General features: G+C 46.7%; 2 protein-coding genes across 2 annotated transcripts in view; both read right to left on the reverse strand.

The window, feature by feature from the left end:
- LOC105276461 (glypican-6) overlaps positions 1-16335 on the reverse strand; it is a 116787-nt gene extending 100452 nt beyond the window's left edge. Inside the window, exon 1 of the mRNA XM_011334086.3 lies at positions 15777-16335. Within this exon, the coding sequence (XP_011332388.1) occupies positions 15777-15918 (142 nt within the window). The 5' untranslated portion in view covers positions 15919-16335. The remainder of the gene's footprint in view (positions 1-15776) is intronic.
- Positions 16336-16794: 459 nt separating this feature from the next.
- LOC105276456 (WD repeat-containing protein 35) lies at positions 16795-21871 on the reverse strand. Its single transcript, XM_011334075.3, has 2 exons — positions 21732-21871; positions 16795-21537 (listed from the first exon to the last, which is right to left on the reverse strand). Exon 2 carries the CDS (start codon positions 21487-21489, stop codon positions 17938-17940), a length of 3552 nt encoding a protein of 1183 aa, XP_011332377.1. The 5' UTR covers positions 21490-21537; positions 21732-21871; the 3' UTR covers positions 16795-17937.
- Positions 21872-21905: the final 34 nt, after the last annotated feature.

Consider the following 21905-nt stretch of genomic DNA (forward strand, 5'->3'; position numbering starts at 1 on the left):
TCGTGATTAAAGACATTGAGAAGGAACAACATGATTATCTCTTTCCCTCTTCAACGGCTACGAACTCGCATCCGATCGAGAAAATTGAAGTCGGAAGCGGTCCGGGAACGATCGTCTTGCAAGCAGACATTTTTCTTGTTTGCTCGCGTATCCGAGCCAGCCCCTGAGTGCTCGCGCGAGTAACGAGACTCTCGGGTCGCTATCAAATTGGTGGAGCAATTTTCCAGGGAAAGTACCCGTCCGTGATAAAACTCTCTGTTTACCGACGCCGCCGACTTGAGCCCTCCCGTGTAATCCCAAGCACGTTTTTTTCCGATACCGTCTATACGTGCATCGTGTGTAAAGCAAGTTCCGTCGGGCGTCATTTCGACGGTAGGTACTACATAGGTTCGACGAGCACGGGGGTGCGCGAACAGAGGCGCGAGGGGCACTCTGTGTACGAAAGGGATGAAGGCCAATAAACCTTGAGGCGCGTTTTCTCGCCCTATCCGGCGTCGTTTTGTGCGTCATAAAGCGCGTATTTCGCGCGCGCGCTCTCGTAGATGCAAGAGAAACATTCGGTTCCGCTCAGACTCGATTAACGTCGGGCAACTCACGACATCGAATAAAAGCGATCGTTTCCAGAAAATCGCGGAAAATCAGCCGTGCGCGTGTTGATCCTGCATCTCTCTCTCTTTTTCTCTCTCGCTTGCGCAATTTCGCACGAAATCCTCGATCGGGGAAAATTTAGACTTGGACAATAAGTTGGTTTCTCGTTACAGTTTATGCTCCTGGGTTTATTTACTGCTTCAGCTGTCACTTAGCTGTACCTTGTTACATAGTTTTCCATCTTATTATGTCGTACGCAAATTCTTTGATGCAAAGTACGAGCAAATAAGAAAATTCCTCCTGTTCTGCAGTCAAAGATCATCTCCCAGCTCTGAAAGAGGAAGCCAGGAAAGCAAGTTATAAAGCAGACAATATTTCAAAACACGGAAGATATAGTTTGCAATGTTCCCGGCTTCATCTGTCTCTCTCCGAAGTATCGGTACGACACTAACTTGTAATTTTATGCTCCCTCGGCGAGATTCTTTTGCAAATTGTTCGAGTCTCGGTGGACCATCCAGCGCACAGGCGACCCATCGTGTCGAATATTTACATGCGTCTAAGGTATCATCTCTCTTCGCTTATATACGCAACGGCACAGCCGGCATAATTTTAACTTTTACGACACATTCCACCCATATTTCCACCGCAAACTACCTCCCCGTCGTACGTACACCGCGTGTACGTACAAGAAGAAAAGATATTTCTTCGAGATTCGCATTTTCGCTGCGTTATCACCGCGTAAGCCCCGCTTTACGTACTGCGGCCAATTATCTTTCACGTTCTATCATTCCGTCAGTCGCTATTACGAGAAACGAGAACTGGAGGAAAATATAGATACGATATAAAAAGATGTACGCTCCGTCAGAGTCTCTGCACGATTTGCATTTCTGACACGGAACAAGAGTATCTCGCCTAATTCCGCAAGGCGTGCGCATTCGCATCATCCAGTGCTAAATAAGACAGCCGGCTGTCGAGCGAGGAAGACTAATTTGCTGGATCACGGCGAGCCGGCTAATCCCCGACCCGGATCTGGCATCGCTTTCGTATCATGTGAATATACCTGGCCTCGTGTAAGAGAACCTGGGTATTCATCCTCCCCTGCCTTTCTATCGGAGGTTTAGAGGCTTACAGTCTCATAGTACCCATGCCCAATTTCCACCAGGAGCACTCATGCGATCCCCGCTGAGGAAACTCGTGCGACGTCAGGCATGCAAACTCACTTGGGCCCGACTTAATTGGGCCGTTTGCTCTGAATGCGCCGTAAATCGTGCTTTTAAAAACGCCGTCACAATAGAATACACTTGCACTGTATCGCTGATCCTCGCGAATTGTTCAAAGCGATCGTACATCTCATCGAAGAACACCGAGCGATTTTTGTTTAGAGGATCGTGACGTTTTATAAAATAATTTTCGACGCACGAATAATGATAAATTATCTAAAAATTTCCTATTATTCTCTCTCTCTCTCTTTCTCTCTGAGCGACCCTTCAAAGCACGTGAGCGAAAGTGCACTCGAGTGCCCCCTCGTTCATTTCAATCTTCTTTTAACGCTATTTTCTCGCTGCCGGCCGAGCAAACAGCTAGTCGCTGCAGTTGCGATCAGTGCGCAATTCCCGCGAGTCGGAGAGTGGTGCGTAAGTGATCGCAACGAGAGACAGAGAGAAAGAGAGAGCGGAATCTCATTTACGGGGGTTCTCGCCGCCCTCTCAGGGCGACAATGAGCCCTCATTCTGCATCAGCTTTCAGCAAGTTTCCGTGACGGAGAACAGTATACGGTACGGGACAGGATACCGGTGGACAGGACATTACCCTTACGTCTCGCGGCGAACTCGCACACACTGAGCAAATGCATTATGAGCAGAGACGAGAGGCCTCGATAGGCCCGACGACCAAGTCGAGCGCAGATGCCGCTGACAGAAGGACCGCGATAGCGGCGTAATGTTTAGCGTGCGAAGTAGTATGCAGGGAAGAGACCCTGAAGTCCCCCTTCGAAACCTTGACAACTCCATGTCTCTTTCTGTCTCTCTCTTTCTCCCTCTCTCTGTCGAGCGACCGGTAGTGTCAGGTAACGGAAGGCAAGCGCCCCTGCGACGACGTACAAGCCGTCTCGAAACCCTCGTCGCGAAGTGCCGCAGATATAGTGTAACCTGAAGAGCGCTTCAGTGCACGGACAAAGCGAGATCTTGACGTATGGTTACGTGCAGGGAAGTCCCTCGCGACGAGCACGAAAGATTTAAGAGTACTGTGAAACGTGAAATGTCCGCTCTCACCCCGGTCGACTCGTGTTCCCCGTCTATTTAGGGAGCCGATTGTGCGCGACGAACCGCGCCCGTTAAGTCGAGACGTCGCGCGACATAGGAACGAATTTCCCGATCGAGGAGCGAATTTTCGAAGGAATGACACGCGCTATGAATGACACGTAAAGTGAATCCTCCTTGCTGAATAAATGGAGCACCGGAAATCATATGCAACGTCTGATACGCTACTACGAGTCCAGCTTGACCGACTGTACACGCGCCCCAGGAAAGCCGGAATATTGAAATGAGAAAAGATTGCCGGCACGCACGCGTGCATCCACATACTTGCGAAATTACACGTGTCTGAACGGCAATCCGACCGATCGGACGCGCTCATAGGCGAGACCGGATTTGCCGGGCAAGAGCGGCTATTAGCTCGGCGCACGCGAAAATGTCAGTTTTGCACCGACAATTTTCAGGCATCCCTCAAAATTACACGTATTTCTAATTGAAGTAATGGCATTATTATGTTGCTCAAGGTCTCCCTGCGTTGACCATAGAGCGTCGACAATGAAGACGTCTCTCACAACGTATCTTGAGGCAGCATGATGCAACTTGCAGGGATTTTCGAAAAAATCGGACCAAAGAAGGCAAACTTTCTCGTGAGGCAAAACCCGCACTGTGGCACTGTGATAAAACGAAAGTTTTTCCTTGACCGTGATTTTATAACCACTTCAACTCGGCAATCGGATTTTTCTAAAATTGACTTTTACAACAACGGTCTGATAATTCGATTAGGATACTGATAGGAAACACGAATACCCAGCAGTCGCGTTAATTTCGATGCGAGCAGTCGAGATTCGTGCGTGTCAGCAGCGTGATTTATCGAGTGACAGAGCAGAATTTTCTGATATTGCGAATAGCGGTACATAGACGCGATACGCATCTGCGGAGTGATGGGGAAAAGTTAATGAAACATGTATAACGGATTACGCGCTTAACGTAATCTTGCGAAGCAATCGGGAAATAATATCGCCGGGATATCGCATAAATACCGGATAAAGCATATCGCGGGCCTAATGCTTTATTCGTATTTTTTTAAATAATTTAGCACGGAGGAATAAGCTCGCACGATGTTGAGGTTCATGCGGAAAATTTTACAATTTTCCTCACCGTTACGAACGGAGGTATTGAATGTTTAATTCTAAAGCCGGGAGGAGAGGGGGAGATACGAAGCGAGTAGAAGTACTCAGCCGTATTGAAGTAAATATGAAGCCGGAAGAGAGTGTGGGGCCGCATTGTGAGTGCAACAGCTTGCTGGTAGCCTTCTTCAGCATTCTGTTTCTATAATTTATCTCTACTCTGTGCAGACAGTTTACTGTATGTATTTTAACTTCTAACCGAGCGCCTCTCTGTCTTTCTCTCTCTGCCACCGTTACAATGGACAGAGAAACTCATCACATATCACCGTATTCAAATATTACAGACGAAATCAGAAAAATTAATATCCGCGAACCGGAAACAGTTTTTCTGTATTAACGGTATGAAATTTCATATATAGTATAGATTAATCTATACTGAGCTAATACAAAAATTTATCTTTCTTCCTACAATATTTATTATATATCTGCACACAACACGCGGATGTACTCATAATGCAAAATCTCACGGAGATAATGGTTTTAGATAACACCGTGGACGCGAATGCGGCTCGTTTTACATTACTTCCCGATTCTGCACCAATTAATAAATACTTTTGGTTTTATCCATAAGTTTTGAAAATCTCAGGTTTCATGCACACGATGAAGCGTTCATTAAACAACCGGCAGGTGAAAAATAACCCACGCTATTATCGCTAATTATCGGAAGAGAGCTTAACAGCGCCGTTCGAATGAGATATGAATAGTTTCCTTGAAGAAAAGTTACGTATCATCCGATACATATCAAACTGGATTTTATTACGCTATACCAGTATAGAAAGAAAGTATCATGGCGTACGCTGGCGAATGGAATTCGCGACCGCGAGATAATTGTTTCGACATATTCTTGAGTGAAAAAATAGCTCGCCCGCGAGAGATGAAAATTGAAATGCGCTTAAAATTGGAGCGTGCTCGAGCGGGCTCACAAAGCCGCGGCTTGTCGGCGAAAAATTCGATCAGCCGCTGACGTTTATCAATCGCTGCGAATTACTGATACCATTTACCCACTTTAAAACTCTCGTCGCGAATTCCGCAAATATTTCGTGCCGTGACGCGTATCTGGCGCGGTACAACAGTCGCGATAAATTTGATCTCGCCATAATTTCAGGGCGAATGACTCCTGTCGGGGCTCGACGACGACGACGATATCTTTCGCGTATCGTCGTTAAACTTCTCGTCGCGCCGCAGAACGCAAAAACTAGAGCGAACGTAACGCCTGTTATATCGAGCTGCACCACGAGGGCGCCTCAAAGAAAAATCGATAAATCGTCACCTTCGCGTGGCCGGGCACAATAAAAATAAAATCGAGATAAATCACTCCAAAGAACCCCCACCGTCCTTCTCTATGTCTGCCTCTGTCCCTCTCCTTCTTTCTTTTTCTCTCCTGGTGCTTTCTCGGAGCCGAGGGCGACCAGCCGAACCAAGAACGAGTGTCTTCTCCACCTCGTTTCTTACCCCCGCTTTTTTCCTCTCTCCTTTTCACGATACGTAGTGCACATTGAGTAAAAATAGCGTGCCCCATCAATCACAGGGTCGACAAACCCTACCCGGGTTCGCCATATTTATGTACGTCCGGATAAATAGATAAATAAAGACGAGTAGACCCATATAATTCCCCCTGTATTTTATTTACGTCCCGCAGTCCCCCGCTCGGCGTCATCACAATGAAAAACGCACGCGCGTTCGTGATGGACGACGTTGCACGACTGACACGACGTGTTTATGCCCCGGAAACGAAATGTCAAACGTCCAAATTGCATTTTAAAACGCGCCGATATTTGTCAGTGATCCGTTTAGACGTAAACGCTGTTCACGGAGATACATCTCGAAAACTGTGAGTCATATCCCACAATTGATACCATGAACTCGTGATCGTGTAACTTATTGATTTCAAAGAATCGAGAAGGCAGAGAGTGAGAGAGTGGGAAAGAGATTCGTCACAAAAAAGTTATTAGCGAATGCGATATATTTGTGCACGTGATCGCAAATGACAGAAGAAACGTGGCATGGAACACAATCAAAATTTCAAAAATTCGTTCACACGGTGCAATTTAATACTTGATCGGACTGATCTCGCGCGATCAGTCAACTTCTGCTCGTAGCTTCTGCTCGCGTGAGTACCGAATCAAGATTATGATTCACGTTGCACAGAACGTCGCGGTTGCGACGCGATTATTCAGCGCGACGCGGCCCTGTCGTCAGACTGTCACCAGCCTAGAGATGAATCTTATTAAAGGATCCTATCTCATCGTGCAATCAAGTTCGCGTGCGTATACCGCGCGCAGCCGAGCTCCTGCACAAAGTGCCGTGTATAAATCAACAGCCGTGTAACTAATTGCGAGGTTACCGTACCGGTATGTGCAAGAAGCGTCCCAATCTACGCGCCACGTACCGGGGATTATACTAAACGACGTCTCGTTACCGGGAGCGGTATCATATCTGGATCGGTATTTGTAAATTACGCACGCCAGAATGTGAACAGGCCTAATATCGCAGCTGGCTTCTTGGATATCGCGCGGCTATTACGCGTACGAACGAGCTTGCTTGCGAGCATCTTGCATGCGATTCTGGATGCGTCAAGGCGATACTTGAATCCCTCCGCTGCGCCGTATTTAACTTTGCCAGAATATTTCGCTAGGGAGAATAACCAGCGGACGCATTCTTGCAATCAGCTGTGGCGCATCGCGTTCTCGTATTCCTGCGAGAAGCTAAAATACGACGTTTAATTCTCGTCGCATTGAAACTCGCGAGTTTCTCACGGAACACGCAGTTCCACGGCGAGAGCCGGCTTATTCGCGATCGTTATTTATGATCAATCTCCACCGATTACGGAGCCTCATGCATTTAACGACCGCGGTTTCGACACATAACTATGTGTTAATCAATACGCGGACATAAGCACCCTTGACTTTGTCGCGCGACTCGCAAGCTCGTGATTTTACAGCACCGCAATGTCACGTAACTCCGCCATTCAAATGCGGTAATTAATCCGGCAGCGGGAATTACGTTGCTCCGTCCGGCAGGAGGTCACCGGCAGAAGCTGGGGTCCAGAATAACGTTGCACGCGTCTCTGCGAAGTCAACTCTCAACGCTACACGTTATGCCAGCGTTACGCATTGGGACCATGAGTAAAACGCGTGTGTATATACACGTATATACAGCTGAACACACGCACACGCACACGCACGCGCGCACACACACACACACACACACACACACACTCTCTCTCTCTTCTCTCGTATAGAACTGCCACGATGCGAAACTCATCGCATCGGGTGAAGCAAGGTGAGCTGGTTTCCAGCGCCGGCCGGCCGGCCAGCTTGAGAGGGGCCCCTCCTCGCTGTGGCTGGTTATTTAAAAGTTATAACTTATAACAGCGACCATTAAGTCCGCTGCCGCTGCCCCAGACCGACTGCATTCTGCCGCGGCCTGGATATCTCTCCGTGAAAAGGCTGCATTCTGCATTCCTTGCCGGCGTGCGAGCGATCCTGAACCACCGGCGACGACGACGACGGCGTTTCAGGCCTCCGCAGGAAAGGATATTCGACTCCGACCGTAACTTCCTGTCCGCCGCTCGCCGGCCGCTCGCGATTAAAACCCTTCCTCCCATACGAAGGGCAACCAATCTCTCGCCGACGTTCCTCCGCTCTCGTTCCCTCGCACGATCACACAAAGATGGGAACTTCCAGCGAGATAGTGTTAATTGCAAATGACTATTTGTACTCGATTTCTTTTTTAAGAGCGGATAAACGTGATTGTGTTGTCCACATGGCGAATTAACGAAGTAACATGAAATTTCTGCACGTGCGGACCAATGGGACGGTTATTGTACGCTCCAATGCACACGAATATTGGTCCCTATCTTCTCGCCGACATCATATACCCATAAACGTCACGGAGAATACCTGGATCCTGTCAGGATGTTGTCAGCGGCTGACAGTAATTTGTCACTTTTCTTGCCCGGCGAAATGCAAACGTGCACCATGGCGTGAATAACATTATTAAGGGGCTCAAACTGCTTCTGCTAAATTTTCGACTCAATTTCCAGCGATGCGAGCAACGTTGTTGGTTACATCAATAAAGGGTCGTTTGCAGAAAAAATGGAATGTAGAATATAAAAGGATGCAAAAATCCGCGCAATCCATGTCTTTGTTGGCACGAACCGTTATCGATCCGTCGTTTATCTCCGTAATTGAACCCATCTCGTCGATAAAAATGTACTTAATAACACGATAGAGCGGGACCGTTTCAAATCAATTCACGTGCAAGCGATTAAACGACGCGCAACACTTTCTAAGTCCCCTAATCTCGAGGTATAATATTTATCTGCCGATAACGCTATTCATAAATCAATTCGCAGAACGCCGGCTAGTTAAATCGCATTAATGTATCACACTTTTCTCTTGAAAGCGATAGCATGTCCTTTTGCAAGGTAGATAACCGGTTTTTATTATGACTCTGCTGGCAAAATTTAGTCATTACGCGCAACAGCACGTTATCGTCAATTATAATAATTAGAACTTCGCGAACATCGACAATTTAATCAATTCTTCTGTAATTATTATTCGTTCTGCGATTCATTCGTTTCATAAATAATTTCATAAATAATTTATTGATTTCAGAGAAACCTGGAATGTGAATATAAACTCAAAACTATCACGCATGAAAAATGCAATTTACCCGATCGCAGATATTAATTAACGAACCCAATTAATAGTACCGCACGGCATAATTTCAGAATGAGCTTTCCGATGATTTTTTCAATGCCGTTCTCATAATTATTTTTCAACAATGTGATTACTAATATCCCGTAGCGTATTTGGGTTATCTTCACAATATCGCGGCTCACACGCGCCACTTCACACTTCTTGCATCTCGAGTAAAATGAGCGTATATTCGTGAACATTTGCAAGGAGAGGCAGTAAAGGGACAAGACCCATAAGTACGGTGCACAAGTTAAAGAGAAACGTAGATCTGTAAACCACACGGTGACAACCGTATTCTTTGACGAGCGACGCGGGCAAATGACCGCGATGCGATTTCATGAAATTCAAACAGAGGCGGTCGATGAATATTTTAATCCTGCGGAGCCACCCTTACCGCGGAGGCCGCTCACCCTCGAGAAAGCGCAAAGAAACTCGGGGGATGATTAAAGGAGACGAGAACACGGCACCCTTAATGCTTCGAGACAGGCAAAGAGAGAAAGAAAGAGAGAAAAGGAGAGTAAGGAAGAACGCCGCACGAAGTGTAACGAGTAAGTCTGTTTTATACCACCGTCCGCGTGCAACACGAAAGAACTCGCAAAGGCAACCGAGACGGGACAGGTGAGCTCGAGGGTGGTCGAGGGTAGAGATATCGTGGACCTTTCGACTGAGTGGTGTACCTGATCAGGACCGAGGACAAAGGAGAAACGTGAAAGGAGGAGGAACGCCACAATAGCCGTGGATGATCTTATTTGTCAAGTCATCTTGCGTGTCTTCCCGCTTGAGCGGGAAAGCCGGACCTACGGCGAAAAAAACAGAGAAAATACCGAACTGGCATTCACGGTAGTTTTGCGTGTAAACGGCGGCATTTCTTTCTCTCTTTCCGCTTTTCCGGTGTACCTCTCACCGTTCTCCATTGTCGGTTCATTTTACCTTAGCAAGCGAGCGAAGAAGAAGACGAAAACGACGAGAAAGACCGTCGCGTTCGGACGCACATGGAGAATAAATGAACGAACGAATAAGTGAATGAATAATGAATATTCCAAGAGGTCCCGCGAGAGGTCCTGACCTTTTAACGTAGACAACGGAATAAATTGGACGTCCGTCTCGAACGCAAATGTAACGACCGACCAGTACTGATGCTCGTCCTTTAGAAAACTACGTGTCGAATGCATTGGTCTCGTCGCGTGAAGGAATTCTGAAAATGAAGAATTCTTCGAGGAATAGAAAGCAGACGAAGAGAACGCAAGCGTTCGCATAGTTATCGAGTACTCAAAACATTTTAACTAAACGAATATTGTGTGAACACGAGAACCGCGTTCGTAGAAACATTACGAAATTAATAATTGGATGCAATTAATTAGATGTAAAATGATATGCAAGATAGCGTAGGTACTTGACAAGACACCGACGGACCATTTAGTCTAGTAATCGATTGATTAATTATGCCACCGCAGGGGGAACATCATGTAGAACGCGTAATCGTTAATTACGGTATAATTAATTAGACCTTCATTTCCTATTCACGTATTCTTCTTCTGATTTTTCTCGGCGTCACGCTAATTATTCCAATGAAACTTCTTATGCAACGTGTGCCTGTTTTTGCGCAAAAGCAGGATTTTACGTTCCGCCAACGCAAACGAGGTAAAGAATCCGTCATACAAAAGTCGTAAAGGCTTCCAACACGTTACTCGTTTCTCTCTTCTGCGGTCCACCGGATGTTCGACGTATTAACTACTTGTCAAACACGGTTTTTACGATCGCGTTAATAGGTCGCCTTGCATTTAGCACGGGGGCACGAATATCGTTGGATCCGGGGTTTCGGGAACGGAGGACCGAGTTTAACGTAGTGTGATGATTGCTCCGGATCGGTTTTAATAGCTGTCGTGTTCGCATTGACGGGTCTGGGAACCATCAATCGGACCGCCTCTCAAGTAGCCGGAAAAGTTTCGTTACCTATTCAGGGATATCCAATAACGATAATTTATCTCTCAACCGTGACAAGAATACGCCACGAGCGTGTGAGCAAAAAAGAAGTGAAAAGTGACATTAACAGAATACTAATTGCCAAGCGAGCCTGCCATTAACTGAGGTATTAATTACCGACCACTTCTGGCGGGTGGCTCGCGAATAATAAGTTGTGGTACGAGGCAGGACGGGGAAGAGGGACGGAGAGCGAGACAAGCGCATTAATTATCCCGCGTCGCGTAACTGTGCTTAGCATGGCGAATTCAGAAACTGTGTGTGCATGCATTACTTGCATTGCCGTGTCGTAAGTACAACAGCATATAATAAATCTTCGGTCGTATCAAAGTTGAAGCAACCGATTTTAGTCTAATCTTTATCTTCTCCTTTTTAATATTTCGAATTAGTAATAATTTATCTAAATTAGCATTACTTTTCATGTAATGTGTCTATCGGTGAACCACTCGGATCTCGAGATTATCATCACTATTAATTTTATTGCAAAATAAAACTGTGGTCCTGAGGACGCAACGTGAGGACGCACGAATCCGCACGTGTGTTACAGTTGTGGCGATAAAACATAAAACGCCTCGGCGTTTCCTTTCTTCCCCAGATTGTCTCCGTGTCTCAGCCTCTGCCCGCTTTTTCTCCCTCGCGAATCCGACGGGACCCACACGCAGTTTCTGCTTTCATCTTACCGATAAATGCGCCCGTATCTGTGCAACGCAGCCACGATGATAACGGGAATAAATCGCTCAGAACGAGTTTGTACGGTAGTAAACTTGAGAAAGCGCGACGTACAAGGTAAATCCGGCGTATTCACGGAGTTACTCTATGAATGAAGTACACTAAAATGCACTATAAATGCCGTAACAGTCACTAAACGGATACTTTTCGTGCTAACGCGTCTCGACGATATGATAAACGCCATCAAACCTTGGCTTTTTAATTCGATTAAAATTACAATTATAATTCCGAAATATGTTTCGGAAAGACGAAGGTTTTGCCCACACTTACGCATTCTAATTTCCACACACACACACACACACACACACACATACACACACGTAAAACCAAAAACCGGTACCACGCAACGACTACATAAATAAATTCTCGAGACGTGCTTGTGCCTGGACCTCGCATGCAGATGAGACGTATGTATGTATATCATCATAAATTTCAACGATCTCCAAAGAATTCACGACTGTGTAACAACTGCGTATCATAATCGTGAGATTAATAAATCAAGCCGAGTACTAAAAAATTTCCCTTTTCAGCATTGTAGGGCTAATTTCTGCAGTGCAGTGCTGGCGATGCGTAAAATGTCGCTTATCTTCAGCTCGAGTTGCGTTTTCTCCCGAGGCTGAGCGTGTTTGATTGCGGCGTAGATAGCGGAATCGCGGATTTCGCGAGCAGCCAGCCGCGTCTTTGCAAATATGGAGATTTTCCACTGTGCATCGCACGGTGGACGAACGAGCACGTAAAAGGCCCGCGTTGACCGTGTCGTTAACACCTCTTCGCAAGTTTCGTTCGGTCCATAGATTAAAACGCATTTGCCGTACACAAAACGTGCTAACGAAGTCGCGAGAGGAAAAACTCTTCCTCTTTCATCGTTCGCCGAAGCTGATCAACGCGTTAAACGGATCGGCAAATCATCATTCACGATCCACGTGGAGGATCGTGGAGAAGCTTGGAATCAATATTACATAAAAATTACTTTTCACAAAATTTGCGCCTCCTGCAATGGTGTAGGACTGAATTTTACATGAAGTCCAAATGTTTAGCTATTTTAATATATTTATTCCGATATATTCTATATTCTATATTTCGATTAAAAGTTATTTGCTCGCTAATCGCGTTGTTCTGGAAGTATAGTAATAAAGTTGTTTATCATGTAGAGAAATCCTACATCAGCAAAGGGAGACGTAGTCGTGGTGACATTCTCGACTTTTAACACGCGAGAATGCCCTTTGGGATTTTATTATTCTCTTTTCACCGTTCGAACTCTATTGGAATCCTCTACACCCTACGCGAACAAAGGGCATAATTCATCGGCTATAAATCTACCGGCGGTCACGTCGCGGTCCTCGCAAATCAGCTCGCCGAAGTTTCGCAAAATAAATCGTGATCCCGCGCGGATTGTTGAGATTTATGATTACGACCCTTTGTACATGGTGGTCCGCATTTTTTAATTTACTCTCATCTCACTCAATGCACTATTCTATACAATAATTAAAAAAGGAAACAGTAAGAATCAATTTTCTAATTTCGTGAAATGTTGCGGCAACGCGAAAATACATGCATAAAGTATAATGTATATATAAATTACGATTTATATTATGCAAATATAAAATGGCAAAAGTGCCACTCAAAAAATTTATTTTATGTAGATCGACTTGTGATTATAGAAATTTCAGATAATCTAGGAAAGTTCAATCATTACGCGGTGGAGGATGTAAATGAGTTGAAAGCGTAACCTTTGAAGTGGTCGTCAGAGGCATCCTCGAAAATGTGGACTAGAGCGAAAAGCAAAGTTGGCAAAAGAGAGAGCTTCACTAATGGCGCAACCCGGGCATCTCGCACGTCTTCCAATAGAGTTCTGCTTGATTTTACCGCGGCTTTTGTGTCCGACTCGGTCGCTCACAATACATTTCCTTTCCTTTCAAGTAATTTGTTCGTACAAGCGCGGCATTTGAAATTACGTCAGGAATTTTTTCAATCAGATTTCCCGATATCGACGAGATACGAAAAGACATTCGAAGAACGGCGGAGCAAGCTTGATCGAGCAGTGCTCCGAAATTCATCATCAAGTAAGTCGGAAGAAAACCTCACGATCTTTACATCTCATTCGCGCTTTTCGAATAATTTATTCGAAATTTCGCGATAATCACAGTTTAATCTTGGAGTAATCTATTTCGACGTTGCGAGCAAGTACTTCCGTTATTAACAACCGCATGGATTTGCGTGTTGGTCCGTAATTAATACCGCACGATAACCGTCAGAGAAGCTTAGAGCCGTTCTTGTAGCTAAAAGCTCAAGTTCAGCTTCTTCCCGTGGCGATGGGGATGATTACGAGAACGATTTCAGGGATCTTCCTCTCTCGCGCTCTCTATTACGGCCTTATAACCCACTTAACGTTAACCGTCGTTTCATAAACTGCATTTAAAGATCTCCATTGAAAAGAATTCCCCATTGGATCAAACAGCTGGCGCACGATAATTGCCCGCCCCGAGAAAAAAAAACGACGAGCGCAGCATCGCCGTTCAATGGCCTACGTACGCTGTAATTACCAACCAGCCGATATTAGCCTGTCATTATCTATCTGCCGTTTGTCCTACCTATTCTCCTACGGAGAATGCACGAGATACGTGCGCGCGGATCCGCTCGTAAATTTCTTTCCGAACCACATTTCCACAGAACACGATCGCAATCGATCGCGTGACTTGAGGTGCAATCGATAGGATCTGGATACTTTTCGAGTGCTCAAATGTCGAAACTTTCTCAACGCTCATAATACATTGTGTCCAGGCGCGTGTTGCGACAATAAATTTCTCATTGTTTTAATCACTTTTCTCATGTCTAACGGTCTCCGCCTAATAACCTTTAGCATACTACCTGAGCAAGCTTGGAACGCTTCGGGAGATAATAATTTATTAATATCTCATCGATTATGTATGCAATTTCCAGCTTTCTATTTATCTTCAATGTTTCATTACATATTGCAATTAACTCGTTCAATTTGTTACGATAAAAAAGAACGAAAGGGAATGTAAAACAAGTGACAAATAAAGTCGAAATTTCCGCGGATTTTGATAGAAAAATGCCTGAAACGAATACGAGTGGAGCGAGAAAGAGAAAAAGAGAGAACGAATAAGCGATAAATAAAGCGATTTGGCATTTGCCTTGTGACCGGCCAATCATTCGCGAGGATTTCGCAGCCACCGAAACGCCGAACTCGTTTGACAGAATCGTTTGGAAAGCCCACGTCTCTCGATGAATAAATTCAACTTTGATGTCCCAATCAGTGCGCGCCGACCTCGTAATTAAAATTGAATTTTCAGGACAAATCGAGGATCGCGCGATCAATCGATCTCGTCGGCGAATGAGGGAGTCGCGTGCATCACGCCGTGCAGCCGTTTCGCATCGCGCTTCCGATTCTGAGAATTTTTCAGAGTAGTACTCAACCTTCCCTTCCTTTTTGCGATGCACGATGCTACTCACACGTGCTCGCACAGCTGTATTTGCACGAGCGATGACGAATCGCTCACAATGTTGTGTCGCACGGAAATTTTCGATGATTAATATATTCGGGATGGTCACTGATGGACAAAATTTGCCGAAATAGCTGATTGCTCTTTGCGTATTTTGGAGCACTTTGAGAAATTATTTTCATCATCCACTTCACTTTGATTTTATATTTAAATTTCGTTTTCAAAGTTCGAAATGATTACGATTTTTTTTGCGATTAATTTGACGTAGTTTCACATTCGCCGTTAAATAATCGTTCAAACGAAATAATATGTGAATGGAGATGATAATTAGTAACAAAATAAGATGGAGCGGTTGATAATAACATATTCGGGCATCCCAGCGATAAAATCACAAAGTGATATCAGTTCAAGTGCCATAAGATATAATACAAATTAAGACCGACGTGAAGTTGTCGATTGACCACGAGCGCGCACCGAAAACTGTCCGTCATTTTGTGTGCTACACTCACATCTACACAAAGAACATCGCGGCACGATGCATCTCTAAATTCTGTCATGGATTCATATCCATTCACATCCTGCGTACTCGCTACGAAATGCCTAATAATAATCAGATGTAGCTCGAGTCGCAAGAACGAGCATTATATCAGAAAACAGTTTTTTATTTGCTCTCTCTCTCTCTCTCTTTTTCTTTCTTTCGACGAAACGTGATATCACGCATACATAAACATGCACTACTTTTCACATGACAACGAATCCGAGCGAAATTTGGAGGTCACGTGACGTACACAACGCGCGAACACGTCGTTTCTCACTCGGAGCGAGTCATATCGAAATCTACTCCGACGATCTATTTTTCTCAAATTTACTCACATGAAATCGCCTCCTTCGGGATGTCGCTGGGCGGGAATCCCTGCATCTCGAAGTACGTCCTGACGTTGTCGCACTTGAGGCCGGCGCCGGTGACCGTTGTCGCGACGGCGAGCATCACCATAACAATCCACAATGTCGTCATGGCACAGGCTTGTCGTTCACGTTGCAGCGTAAAACGTCCTCCTCGCGTAAGAAAGCGCGTACGCGAAAACACGGAAGGAATGGGGGTAGTCACGACGAGGTTAACACACACGCGACGCGATCTCAACACTGCTCACGAGGCGACTCGTTGCCGGCGTCGCGCGTCGGCGGGATAAACGCGAGGACACTCGCGGCTAACTTCACGCACTCGCGTTCGTCGCAATCGCATTCGTTCGTTGCGCGTGACTGCTGTTGGACGCGATACGCCACGCCAGGCTTTTCGAGCACCGAATCGGCTGCCGATCGAGCGGACGAGAGCGATCGCGGATAACAGACGGTGAGACACTGGCAGAGGAAAGAACCGACTCCTCCACGCGCACGAAGCACACTGCAACACTAGCCGAAGTGCGGGCGGCACGAAACGTGCACCGCCGTGGCGCGCGCCTGCGCACTGCCGCCGCGCGCTTCGCTGGTTTGAAATTCGCGCACGACCGCCGCGCAGCTTCGCGTTCGCGGCGTCGCACGCACGCGCTGACAACTTCACGCGAGTACTGCGGCCGTTGGTAAAATCAAACGATACGCGCGGGGATCGTTTGCTGTGAATCTGTGATGCAGCGGTGTTTTCTGCGGAAAAGGTAAGTGTAAATTGTACTCAGAACGAGAATTTCTAATATACAATGTGGCGCGTCGTTGTACAGACTCATGTTTTAACTTCGTTAACTCCGTAAGTACGACTTTCGTTGACGACTTGATTGTTGACGCCATTAGACGCCATTAATCTCATTATTGGAAAAAATTATTAGACGCTTTTAATAAGATAATCTGCTAAAATGCGGCACAAAACGCACAGGCGGGCAGGTTTAGAAAAATGCGAGTATTACGAATGTGTCCACAAGCAAATCTTGCATATATTTATTTCGTATAAGAAATAATAACAATATTCTTGAGTATCGCACTAGTCAATCAGTAACAAAGGTTGGACGGACTCCGTTGCTGCGCACAGCGCAAATGGCGAGATTCGCAAGGCGTGGATTAAAAATACATAATTCCTGATCAAACGTCAGTTACGCCTTCGAAAAATTAATACTACAAACACAAATATATGTTCCGATAATATTCCGAGGAGATCGAGTGTCAGAGAGCGCACTCAGGCAGCCTCTAACCTAATTACTTCCTAACAGGAGTTAGAAGCAGTCGCTCGCACACGACTGAGACATTAAAACTACTCGATAATATGATTCGCGCTTACATAAAGTTCGCAGTCGCGACGAAAATAACAAGATTCACTCGCTAAACTTGCTCGCAAAATGCTCGTTATATCCTGAGCGTAATAGCAGGTGCATATCCGAAATGTCGGTAATGCACGTGTAATTGAAATTACATTCTCGTTAGATTAGATTTTGTCGCTCGGTTAGAAGAAATCCGCTTATCGAACTCGCTATCGATCAGTGCGTTATTTCACGAACGCTCATGCAAAGCGCCCAACGCGAACGATTAACATTAATGCGGTTTAACATGTTTAATGGCAGATAACGCCGCGCGTTATCAGTATGCACGAAAAATGAAACGCATGAATATGCATCGTTAGGATGTAGACCCCAATACAAATGCTATTTACAGCTGTTGTGAGAGATACATCAATGCACAACGAGAAGAGTTGGCACGCGATTAAAAGTATTCCGGGGATTCGATAATTCTTATTGGCGGTAATTGCACTTGATTAAGGCACGAACACGACGGCAATTCATCCGTTATTCCGCTGCGCTTAAATTATTTCTCATATTTCGATCACAGTTGACCCTAATACGAGAAATTATAATAAATTGATCGTATGGGTATTGACGTTATCTCTTCCACAATCGTGAAATATTAATGACATGAGACAAAATTGAATTTTCTATACTCTTCCACTCGCACAATACTGTAGGGATGTAAAACTATGCAATCTATTTTCTCACACGAAACTCTCTAACACAAATAAGAATCTACTTGACGAACTGCTCTACGTCGAGCACCACACTTACATGTACGTGATAGTGCTGTGACACAGCGGACAGGCATTTATGTTAACGACGTCGCGTTCTGTCGCGACGTGGTGCCTGCAAACGGTGCAGATCCACGCGGTGCTGAGATCCATCAGCGGCTTCCCCGAGACTATGCAGGCCGGGAACCTGGTCAAGCAATTCGGGCAGGCGACACACCAGTCGGGCACCAGGGTCTCGCAGTTGACGCACTCCACCTTGTTGTTGCGCGAGTCCTTCGGGGTGTACTTCGTGAAGATGTCCACCGCCAATCCCTCGTACTCCTCTCGTTTCGCTTCCGAGATTGTTTCCAAGCCTTCCAGTTTCACGAAGGCCTTCGAGCAGGTGGCGAACGCGTGATTAACCGCGCTCGCGAGGGCCAGGAGACAGTAGATGTCCTCCACTTCTAGAATGTCCTCGTAATCTTTCAATCGCAAGGCCGTCTTCATCGCGGCGTCGAAATTGCCGTCGAACAACTGCCTATGTGCGAGTAGAAGAAAGTGATAGGCTTCAGCACCTCGCCAGGCGTTCTCGATGATCCTGGTGTCCTCGTTGCTCTCACTGAGGCCCATGACGACGTTGCTGCGCCCGCCTTTTATCGCGGGAACATTGTTGATGTGGTCCTCGATCAGCAACGCCGCGAGAATGTATATCTTTTTCACGCGTAGAGGGTGCGACTTGGATCTGGCTTGCTCCTCGGCAAGCCGGAACAACAACTTGGCCGCTTCCAGGTTGTAGTTGGCCTTCTTGTAGAGCTCGATCGCCTGTAAACGTTTGCCGTTTGATAGAAGATGATTAGCGTACTTGTTCAGCAACTCGCCGATCTGTGCCATCTTGTAAGTCTTCGCTAGATCGACGGCTTGGTCCCAGTGATTCAAGCGCACGCACGTGTCCACGGCCAGTTTCACGTCGCCGTACTTGATGTAGGCCGCCACCGCCTGCGGGCACATTCCCACAGAGGCCAGCATTCTCGCCACGGTCTTCAGGACTGGACTCTTGTCCGGCAGCTGTTCGACGGTGGTCGCTAGCTGAACGTAATCTTCCAACTTGTAGTAACACTGGATCAGCCTTTCTAGATTTCTGCCCTTCTCGTAGTACTCTTTCGCGTTTTCCCAGTTTTGTCGCTCGGAAAAGTGATCGCCGATCTTGTTGTACGCGTGCTCCATTTGCTTATCAGAGCCGCCGATGCCCATTTTCATCAATTGAACAACCCGAAAGTAATCGCCCAGCTTCTGGCGCAGAGCAACCGCCAGGTCTCGCCTGTCCATGTCCAAATATAGTTTCTCGGCATCGTCGTAATTGCCAAGGAACGCTGCCACCTCGGCTTTCTTCAATTGGTCATTGTGCACGTTCTGCAGGCGTTTGATGAACTGTATACCTAGGTAATCTGTGCAACGCACCATGGCATTTTCTGCAGTCTCCAGATCGAGCTTCGTCAACGCCGATTCAGCCAGTAAACGCCACAGGCGCGGATGTGGATTATCTTGGATAAAATTGTTAGCCTCCTTCAAACCCACTTTAGCCAGCAATTCCCTCGTGTCTCTCAGAGACTTCACTTCTAGATCGACAATCAGTTCCTTTCGCGTCTCGTCGGGCTTCAGCATGAGATCGTCCAGCAAGACACAACGAATCTCCAGATCCTGGAACGAGCAGATATATCCGGAACAGGCTATCGGCTCCTCAGGGTCCACTCCTCTCAGAACGTACATCCTGGTCTTCTCCATGATCGCTAAGAGCGCAGGATTGTCCTGTGCCCAGCACATTGCCCACACATCTTTCCTCTCAAACTTGGATATATCTTCACTTGATCCACCGTCACGCGAGTCAGGCGTCTTCTGCTGGTCCAAATCCAGCATAGTAAGGACACCATTAGCGTCCATGACAGAGGCGCGCGTGGAATCGCAATTGATGGCGATTTTATGCAACCTGCACACGGTGTTGTGTCTACTCATGAGCGTCACTTGAGGCAGGGAGTATCGTTGAATCATCCCGGACTCTCGGCCGATCAGGAGAATCTTCTCGGTAGCGTGAAGGCAGCAGATCGGATCCACGGTGGCCTTTGTGTTGATTGGAGCCTCGAAGATGCCGTCCTTATCGAGATCTTGGATCACTTCCGTCACGCCGGTCGGCGTCTCGTCCACGTGGTAGATTCTATACTTGCGCATTCTGCTTGAGTGCAGCGTCGAGTTACGGGGCGTGCGAAAGTTCCATAGCAGAAAATTATTCCTGGACGCGGCCACCACCACGTTACCGGTAATGGCGAGGTGCAGCGGCTCCAGATCCAGGAACTTGGAGTCTATCGGCGTGGCGATGGTGTTGCAGACGAGGAGAGCAAACTGCTCGGCGGCTTGCATGGGGTCATTCCTCACGGAAAGAATACAGTGCTCACCGTGCGAGGCTATCGATATCAGGGACCTCACGTATTTGGTACAGCACGTGTTGTTACTCGTGTTCCAGAACGTCACGCAGGTGCCATCCTTACTGATTTTTTCGTTCGTGAAGACAACCGTGTTGCTGAAGTACGTCCACTTGTAATTGAGGCGGATGTTTGCAAAGTATATGTGCGAGTCGACGGACAGGGCAACCCTCAGAGAACCTTTCTCCCAGGCGCAGCACGTCACCTCCCTGCCCGGCACTCTTAGCGTCCTCACGTGCTCACCGAACGGTGTATAAAACTGAATGACGTTCATATCCTTGGTCTCGCCGTTGCTGAGCAGTGGCATCATGCCAGTTACCGCCAGCAGAGATCCGCAACTGTTCCAGCAGCACCACGAGGCGGTCACGCCGGTCTCCATCATGACAGGATTGTCATCGCTGGTGTCTCGCATCAATTGTATCCTGCCGTTGCGATAGCAGATTGCTAGGGTCGGACAATCGACAGCCACGTAGCCGTTCCTCCCGTCGTACCACTGTAGCGCCACAATGGTCTGGAGCTGCGTGGTGTTCAACGAGAGTATGTTTAGCTTCGTCAAGAACACACCCTGGTTATCGTAGAGATGAAGCTCGCCGTTTTTCAGGCCAAACAGAAGCAACTTTCCATCCGGGGACCATTGCACGGCAGAGAGGGACACGTTCTTCAGTTCCTTGCCCCAGATTCTGTTACCGTCGACGGAGCCGACGATCACGGCGCCGTCCTCGTAGACGATGCAGATCTTCTGGCCGTCGCAGCTCCATGCCATGCCCCTTACCACCGATTTGTTGCGATTGTTTATCATCTCTTCGTACCACGAGCCCTTGTACAGCATCCAGACGATTATGACGCCGTTCTGGTCGCTCGACGTCAGCTTCTGATGCTCCTCGTTCCACGTGACCACCTGAACGTGCCCGTTGTGACCCTCTAGAGGCTGATTCATGCTCAAGTTACCCGCTGCAGCCAGACCTCGGGATTTTCCGCCACTGTGCGATCCGTTGACACCCGAGTCCACTCGTAGCACCTTTAATAAACCGTCCTCTCCGCCCACGGCGATGTATCCGTCCTTCTGGTTCCATGCTATGCAGTTTAGTCGGAAGTTGTTCGGTATGGAGATCTTCTTACTCAGGTACACAAACATTGCTGGTTTATCTTGAAGAATCCTTCACGGAATTGGACTCATGGGGCTCTAAAAGCAAATATCTTAACTTAGTACATAAATTAGCAGTCTTTCTTTTCTCTAAGTCATAAAATTTATGTTACAATTTTGTGACTAAACATGATTCTATGTAAGCACAAGTGATATGAAACAAACATAAATTTTTGAGAGAACAATTGTATTCCATGTTGGTGTACTGTAACTACTGCTAGCAGGTAAAATACCGTATTCTATCGCGGAAAGTGGCATTAAAAGCGAACTGTCAACGTGTCATATTTTTGACACAAGCACCTGTCAAAGTCTCGCCTTAGCAACCGCGACAATGTACATAGAAACGCGAAACCACGCACGTGAGTGAACTGAGAGAGGAACTGTCGCATTCTCAGTTCTTCAGCATG

Source organism: Ooceraea biroi, chromosome 6 (assembly GCF_003672135.1).
Source record: "Ooceraea biroi isolate clonal line C1 chromosome 6, Obir_v5.4, whole genome shotgun sequence".
NCBI lineage: Eukaryota > Metazoa > Arthropoda > Insecta > Hymenoptera > Formicidae > Ooceraea > Ooceraea biroi.